At 36.8% G+C, this 9,343-nt stretch overlaps 1 protein-coding gene across 2 annotated transcripts; it reads right to left on the bottom strand.

The window, feature by feature from the left end:
* Positions 1-450: 450 nt before the first annotated feature.
* On the bottom strand, positions 451-8,617 carry LOC121991636. 2 transcript variants are annotated; one of them, XM_042545617.1, is made up of 3 exons: positions 8,252-8,617; positions 6,652-6,729; positions 451-653 (listed from the first exon to the last, which is right to left on the bottom strand). In XM_042545617.1, exons 1-3 carry the CDS (start codon positions 8,453-8,455, stop codon positions 624-626), a joined length of 312 nt encoding a protein of 103 aa, XP_042401551.1. In that variant the 5' UTR covers positions 8,456-8,617; the 3' UTR covers positions 451-623. The 2 variants fall into 2 exon arrangements, with proteins under 2 accessions (XP_042401551.1, XP_042401553.1); XM_042545619.1 differs by having other exon boundaries at positions 451-673; positions 8,252-8,606.
* Positions 8,618-9,343: the final 726 nt, after the last annotated feature.

The following is a 9,343-nucleotide window of genomic DNA, read 5'->3' as shown; positions in this document are numbered from 1 at the left end:
AACTCCTTGCAAAAGATCAGTTACTTCTGGATCTATTACAACACCCGTTGAACAAGATCCTCCACTAATGAGCCTTCCTTCTCCTATCCTCTCTTCATAAGCCTATGATCCTCCTTCCTCTTCTTCACCATTTACAAGTTCCCCTCACCCCTCCATCTTATTCCAACAAGGCCATGGATTTCCATCTTTGATCAGTCAAACTTCTACCCTTATTTTGTATGGATTATTAAAACTAAAGGGGGCCCTAACTAAGTCTTAGCTGCAATGTCAAGCGCATCTGAGAAGCACCTTCACTGAGCGTGCCGATGACCACAATCATCAAACCACTGCGATAAATTTTTAAATTTAACTTCCTTATTTTGTACTTACAAAATATGACCCTACTATCATTCTATCCAACTATATGCCTCAAGGCACCCGTCAAATGCTACAATCCCAAGAGGAGGACCATACCCAACATGAATAATAGCATCACAACCAAAAGAGTTTAACAAAAACAAAGAACAAAGAAAACACTAATACAACTCATACAAATAAAGAAAAGACTCATAAGGAAATAAATGCCTTTACAACACTCCTAAGATATCTAAACAATGTGTCATGCGTCCATCTCGCCTCCTTGTCTATTCCGTTCGGATGCCTTCCATCATATCCTGAGAAGTATCTCCCTCAACTGTAACATAAACATCATAAATCTACAAACCCAGCAAATACAATCCAATATTAAAGATATGGCATCCATGAAATAACGAGAACAATAACTAATAGGCATAGAATCTAAACTCAATGACAGAATAAAGAAGGAAAATACGATATATAAAAAAACCTATATAACTAACAAGAGTGAATGTGTCACAATGTAATAATCAATCATTCAATTCATAATCATAACCCTAGAGGTACCTCCTAAGAGAACATGTAATTATATAATCAAAATCAACATAAATTACATTATCAATCAATCAATCATATTTATTCGGACCCTCCTCGAAACTCATCCCGAAACACTCATTCTTATTTGTCACCACATATGCTCATACCCATCCAATTAACCAAAAAAAAAAAAACATAACCAATACACAAGTTTAAACTAGCACACATGGAAAGGATTTGCTAGAAATCATGGTATCAAATCTAAAATACCAAAATCATCAATCATGAGGAGATTAACACCCTTTAATTCTAGCAACTCTCTCTAACTCAAATCCAAGATAAAACAGACACCACTCAATTCAAATTAACTAACACATATTGAAAACATCGACAAGTAAACATAGTATCAAAAAATCTGAATCTTTGTTATAACAAACTAGAACACAACAAAGGTGTGACTAACTATTAAATATGTCCAATACCTCATCTAACATGAAAGAGATAAGTACAACTTTATACTCGAATCGAAATTACTCAAATTCTATCTTAACAGTTCACTATCAAATCTATCTAGTAGTGTTCCAAATCTATAATAATAGGCAAGAACACATCAAAATTCAAATCACGTTCTACCAATTGGAACTAGAAGCTTGGAACAAACCCCCAATCCACTCACATCTGTTACATCATCCTCTATTATAACAAGAAGAAACAAGTATCAAGTCATGATAAAAAAATCATCAATCAAAATCGTAATTTTCCTAAATCTGTCTAGTATGGTTCACATCCTATTACATCCAAAATTGGTTCGACATAGCAGAAACAATTATGAGAACCAAGAAATGCATTTAATGCAGCTCAACACACCAACAACATGGCCAGAGATCCGAACACAATAAAGAAAGTAATAGCATCATCACTCAAAGCCTAATCTACAAAACTCTGCTCAAACTTTCGAAAGCAACAAGGAGAAGCAAAATTTCACCATCCGAAGCTTAAACTACCAAACAAATATTTGTCCAGAAATTTTAGACACAATAAGAAGCAAAAGCATCATCAATCAAGACTAAATCCACCAACAATCTGTCCAAAACTTTCGAGAGCAATGGGAAGGTTCAAAACATCGTCAAATCCAACAAAATCCATCAAAATCTTGATCTAGAATCCCAAACTACTTGAAAAAATCCGAACAAAACCCAATACTATCTTAAATGCCTAAAATCCCTGCAAAAATCCAAAAAAACATCACAAGCCGGAGCAAGAACATCTCGAAAAGCGAATAAACCTCAGCACAATCATCAAATCAAACCCTAAACACATAAACATATCGACTCCTCCTAGGTACCTATCCCTTATCTCACAAATCCTATACCACCATAGAAGAATGTACTTGTCTTTCTCCTCCTTGTTCAGCCATTAGGAGCCCTCGGCCACTCGTTGACGTGCTGCTAGTGCAGTGGTCAACTGTTAAAAGCCCTCAACTAATAACTATGATAATAATTAGAGTTTTTACATAAGTCGGTACAGCTCAACTGTGAGCTTGTGTCAAAATATCTATAATTTATCATAATTATTAGTAGGTCGACTTAACTCAAATTCATTGAATTGTTTAGCTCAGGTAAGGTTAACTAATTTGAGGGGCAAGTGTTGAGAATATAAGATTCAACAAGACCATACCGAAAGTCACATAGATTTGTGATTAACAAGTTAAGGCCTACTTGATGAATGTAGCATGTAGGTACAGCTCAACTTTGTGCATTCTATATGATTCAGAGTTTCGATCCTATTAGGAATTGTTACTAATCAATTCCTGATTCTAATAGTGAGGGTTGTTGGATTTGAATAAAATAATAAGAATTATAAAAGACTTTTATTAAATATATTCCACAAATACTGAAACTCTGTTTTAAATTTTAGATGACAAACACAAGTACCTTATCACTACGAAGTATTCTCGAGAAAGAGAATATCCTCCTCGGTTTCAACTACTTAGATTGGTATAGGAAATTAAAAATCGTCTTAAGATATGAGAGAAAAATTTACGTGCTCGAAGATGAACCACTAAAAAAACCTACACCCAACACTTCAGAGGAAGATCAATCATATTATTCTCAGTCTATGGAAGATTCACTGGATGTGCAATGAACACATGAAGAAAAAAGTAGAATGGACAAGACACTTTATGTTTCGGCTATAGGGTTCATAATGTATGCTATGATATGCACTCGACCAGATGTATCATATGCATTAAACATGATGAATAAATATCAGTCAAATTATGAAGAGTCATTGGACTGCGGTAAATACTATACTCAAGTATCTTAAAAGAACAAAGAACATTTTCTTAATTTTTGTAAAAGACGAGGAAATAATCATCAGAGGATATACTGACGCAAGTTTTCAGACAGATCAAGATAATCTAAAATCACAACAAGGATATGTTTTGTCTAAATGGTGCATGTTGTTTGTTAGAGGAGTTCCAAGCAGTAGACAGTTGCAAATTCAACAACTGAATTCGAGTACATGACAACTTCAGAGACAGCAAAGGAAGCTGTGTGGATCAAGAACTTCATAGCGAAACTTGAAGTGGTTCCTAACATTGTTGATCCAATTGTACTATATTGTGAAAATAATGCAACCATAGCACAAGCAAATGAGGCAAGGTCTCAACAACAATCCAAACATGTACTAAGAAAGTATCACCTCCTTAGAGAGATTGATCAAATAGGTGATGTGTTGGTTAGCAAAGTAGATACAAGCAAGAATATCGCAAATCCACTCACAAAGACCTTACCTCTACAGAAACACGAGACCCATGTGAGGAGCGTAGGACTGAGTCTGTAGTGTTTGGCAATAATGCAAGTGGGAAATTGTTAAGACACTCCTTATGTATTTTGTGAATAATTATTTAATAAAAAAAAAATTTATTATTAATTATTTACTTTTCTGTACATATATAGTTAATGATAAAGTCTCACAAATTAATAGATTTATTAATCTGAAAATAGTCCTTGATCAAACAGATATTTAGACGGGACATGAATATCTAGATCAACACTGAGTATGATTAAGTCGGGATAGACCAAGGGATGGATATCCAAGTTGTACTTAAGAGTGCCTTGAGTTTAGAGATACACTAAACACGACTCGCTCAAAAATAAACTACATATTAAGCATCATTAGTTATTCCTCTTATGAATGAGTATAACTGATCTTTTGACTTGAGACCTTTATTTATTCTATACGTGGAGTTATGTGCTTTCACACCATTAAAAGCAGTTTTTAATCGGATTATGATTAATACGATAGTTGGGTGTATAATAAAACGTAAAAAGATAGTGTTGAGTGAATAAAAGATTCATCACTTTCTTGGATTATGAGTTAACATCCTAGCTGCTTGATAAAGATATTAGTGACTCGAAATCCATAACCATAGGAGGAATGATTTATCATTCAAGAGAAGTATTATATCTTGAAAATCAAGTAAAACAATTAATTTGGTAATGATGCATAATGTACCGAATTAATTGGGATGTAGACTTAGATGAAGAGATTGAATAACACAGTAATCAATTCATAGTGGTTTACAGTTTATGACTGATATTAATTTTATCACGTTGAGTGGCTAAAAACTGTTGCTAGACGATTACCTTAATATGTGTATAGATTTATACTGCCTTCGTGTATAAAACCTAGAGGGTCGCACACATAGCACATAGACATGAACATTAGTATCGAAAGCTAGTCGAGATCAAGATCAAATATGAATTTATTTGATACGAAGAAAAGAGAATTCGAATAGTCATAATCATGATGATTAATAGAAAATTCAAAGAGTCATCATAATGATAATTAATAAAAAATTTGAAGAGTTATTATAATAAAGGTTATAAATGATGAATTTATTGAGAACCTAACTCTTTGTATTCCTTGAAGGCTATAAGTAGCTATCCTCAAAAAAATTCAAATGTAGAATTCCTTCTGTCAATTTCTCTCTCATCAACTTCTTCTTCGTTGACCTTTCACCGGAAGAGATCGGTAGTGCTTTCAAAACTTTGTCGATCCAAGAGGCTAGCACCTAACAGATCGTATCAAATTCGTGATCTAGTGCACGTGAATACCGTTAGAGGAGTCACACGTGGAGCTCTTATCTGTCTATTTGTCTGTGATATCATTCACACCTATCGAGGACTAAAGGTATGTTTTTATGTTACTTTTGTGTAAAACTATATGTACCACAAAAACATTCGCGATCAATATATGTCTTCTGCTGCGCTTCGAACTCAACACAACGTTAACTCTCTGATGCTTAAGTCAATCACCGACGATGTGAAAGCAATGAAGCGAAGAAGTAGAAGAACAATAACAATAGTAATGTGCACATAGCTCCGCCGAAGCTTGGACCTCTTTATATAGGACTCCCACAGCACGCGTACACGCTTCCCCAGGTGTGCACACTTCTCATATCTTTCCATGGGGAAGGTTCCGTCGTACGATCCTCTGCCTGCTCATGCCGCGAACCATATTGTTTGTCGATAGCTCTGGTTGATAAAAGAATATCGTCGGATCCTCCTTTTGTCTGTTACTGAACAGAGCAAGAGAGTCGCTCGACCAACCTTCCACTGTCCGAGCTACGCTACAATGCTGAGCAAGAAGCCTGGTATGAGTATAATCTGCTCAGTCGTGACTCCACTTCGCCGATTTTGAATTTGATGTAAGTCCAAGGGAGCTGACCGCTCGACGTGTGCATCGCCAATACTTGGCTCTTAAGAGCATCAAAAGTTCGACGCATGGCCAAGCTATGATAATATCGGACCGGAGATTCTTTATTTCAATCGAGCAAGTGGTTGCCCAACCAATCGGCGATATAGGAGAGTGGACCTTGACTTTGACCCCCACCATGGCGTTGATCCTCCACGGAGTGGAGGTTAGTAAATCTTATAACTATTTAATGCTTGTCAAGCTTTCGAGCCTTAAACTTATTTTAGATAATAGCACCAATGCTTGTCAGTTATAGGCATTAGCTTCCTATTGATGACACATGTGTACATGACATGATATATGTACCTCTTTTACTATACCCACCGCTTCACTTAATCATCCAACAGCTCGCAGCTGATCTCGAGCTAGTTTAGAAATATTTAACTTTATATATATTTATTAATATACAACCAGCCAGATAAAAACCGATATATATACCTGTTAATATACAATCAGCCTTCATCGAATCTCTGTGAACACCCTCATCCTTCAACTTGACTGTTGTAGGCCATTCCTGAGAAGCTAACAACTCCAACATGACCTCAAAACCTCAAGAGATTTCCCAATCCTAATTCAAAAAGATCCGTGACCAAGCTACTGATCCTTTCCCATAGACAGAAATTTTGGATCTACATATAAGACTGATTTACATTTAACATGAGAATAAGTATGATTTTTGCTGTGAAAGATTCATTCTACTTTCACATAAGATACTAGTGTTTGTTGAGTTAGAAGCTTACAGCTAGCTTCTTGACCCTCATAGTGTGGCACTTGTAAGATGCTACTGGTTCTAAGGGAGCTTCCGCAGACCTACTGCTTGAATGAGACAAACTGAAAATTCTTACCTGATATTTAGTGGAAGTCCATACAATCAGCTTAAACAAAAAATTTAGTCCCTAAAAAGGAAAGAAAAATTTGTTCCCAACTGTACTTTAAACAATACCTCAGCATCACCTGCACCTGATACAGCTGATACTTTAAACAATACTTCTAGATATGATAGGTTAGAAAACATACTCTAGTGTCATCTGAACCAGAAATTAAAAGTGAGCCTTTGGCGTTCCATGCAATGGCATTGACACAACCCTGATGGCCCTGAAAACAGCCACAACTAAGGTAAATATAAAGGTAAAAGAAACAATGCAAGCAGAAAAAACTAGATAAAAGATGCAAGGAAAAGAAAAACATTGATGATCAATCATGGATAACTTGGCATCCAAAACATGGTACAGAATTTAGTAGATCAAATCCCCAAGGCATCATCACATATTCAGTTCCCTGTTTGCTGATAAAATCCCAGCATAAGAACAAACAGTTATGTTGATTTCTTTTGAAGCACAATGTCCAACAGTACACAAACAACTTCACGACCAGGATTTATGCTACTACAGCTTGTACACATTATGAATTAAGGCTGATAAATTAGGTATATGTATGATTATTTTTAAGCACGGTTGACCACAAAAAATACAACAATTCTCAGTGACTATTCTATCACGAAATAATTTAAAATCATAATGTAGAACATGTGGTGCTACTGTTGTCCACCTTAGAAAAGATAATTCACATATAATGTGCATATTAACTACAGTTTGAACATCATGAGTATGATTATGAACAAGTTGTTTATTTTATTTTCTCTATAATCAATAATTAGTCATATGAGGCAACTGCTTGCATGAATTCAGTCACTTAAAACCCAGACCCATCTGGGCTATCTGCGACTAGTTTGTATGTAGAAATCCTTTGATTTCTAGAATTGACCCTGATTATTGAACCAAGTTTTTGAGAGTTAATAAGGCCAGCAATTTAGCATTTATCGTCAAAAAAAAACAATTTTCAGGCCAAAAATTACAAATTCTTAAACTATAAAATTATAATCACAAGCAAAGCACATAGGTAGGCACATGCTAGTTCAAGAGCCAAACTAGGATTGAAAAGTAAGTTGAGGCATCACTCTCATCCATGAAACAGAGTGAGTCGTCAACACAACATGGAGATCAGGTGTTTCAATAGAGATAGGTTTAACCATAACTTCTTGGAGGGCATTCTGTTTAGCTTCATAATTAACAACACCGACATTCAACATGAACTGTCTTGAAATTCGTGGGTGAGAATGCATATTCGTTAAACACAAGTTCTGATATGTTTACTAGAATCACACAAAGTAATTGCATTTTTGGAATCTGAGTTGTTGTAAGCCTCATGATTAGCATTTTGCTCAGGGACTCTGCATAACACTAGGCCAAGAAGAATACAGTTCCTAAAAAATCTTCTTTCGTGCATGTGCAATAAAGTAATTTGGTAGATAAATTACAGCCACAGTAGGGATAAAATGGGAGAACTATAAATATCTCACAATAGTGTGAGGCAAATAAAGGGAATGAAGAAGCATATTGGCATGCAAACTTCTAAAGAAAGACCGTAGGACCATAAAATCAAGCCAGATTATTGGTATAGACTGTCTAAAATCATAAAACCCACGAAGCCAGATTATTTGTGAAGACGATATTGTGAAAGGTAAGCAAAGGGACCATCGTGGCAGGGCAGACTAACAATAAGCTTCAAATTCAAGAATCTCGTCTAGGTCATCATCCTGCTTGTGTGGTAGACTTACAACAACGGCAGCATTCAGCGCTTCCTGCAGCTTGGACTCGGCGGAAAAACCCAAGGTGGTCTGTTTCCCCATCTTCCCCCTTCCCACAAAGGAGCACTGGCGTTCCACGGACACCAAAATCCTCCTGCCACGCCACGCATCTGTGCTCTTGTTAACTGCAGGCAAGCCGCTTCCCAGATGAGAGAGCCCTAGAGCCGGTGGCATCGGCACCCGGCATGGAGGACCCTATGTATCTCTGGCCTCGCACGCCGTTTCATCACCACCATCATCTGAACCGGCATAAAATCCCCTCATCGTCAAGAAGGAAGGATCGCTGTCGAGAAGTCGAACCGCGAAGTGTCTTATCAATGAGAGCTAGGGTTTGGCTGTGGGGGTGGGCGGGCGGGGCGAGGCGTGTTTCTTTTCCCGCCATCTGCAAAGACACAGAAGACATCTGATGGAGATCAGTCGGTAAGAATTTGGGGAGCTATTCCCGCGCGGGGTGAGCCTGATCCAATCTAAACGGACGGCGGATTTGACGAGGAAGAATCAGAAGTGCGGCGCGAGACAGACTAGAGTTGGGCATGGCAGGCTGGCGAGCAAACAGTGTTAAGATAAGTTCCCTTCTTAGTTACTAAGGTGGAACTCGGAGACATCTGATCCCAACAGGAACCCATTTGAATGGTCGGGGATGTTATTTTTCACACGTGTCGATGTCTTGCTGTTGTCTCTTTCCATTTGTCACTTTTGACTTTTTATTTCGGAGAGTGAGATCGAGCAAGAGAACATGGGAGAAAGATCGAGGAAATTAATTAATTAAATTAACTTAATTAATCAAATTAAACACATTAATTTGATTTAATTAAACTACTCTATTTAAACAAATTAATTTAATTAATGAAATTATTCTAAGCAATTCAAGTAACTTATTCTATTTAATCATAATAACTTTTGACTCGGAACTCGGAATCAAGATCTGTCAGCTGTGCGACGTGGTAAATTCAAAGATCTGCACGCCCGTCAAATTTCAAGCCAAAATACCAACGTTGGGGCACGTTTCGGAACAGATTTCAAATTTCGATTTGCTAACGATATGAGTCGGAAAAACTCTTT

Source organism: Zingiber officinale, chromosome 6B, assembly GCF_018446385.1.
Source record: "Zingiber officinale cultivar Zhangliang chromosome 6B, Zo_v1.1, whole genome shotgun sequence".
Taxonomy (NCBI): Eukaryota; Viridiplantae; Streptophyta; class Magnoliopsida; order Zingiberales; family Zingiberaceae; genus Zingiber; species Zingiber officinale.
This window is presented reverse-complemented; position numbering and strand designations above follow the sequence as displayed.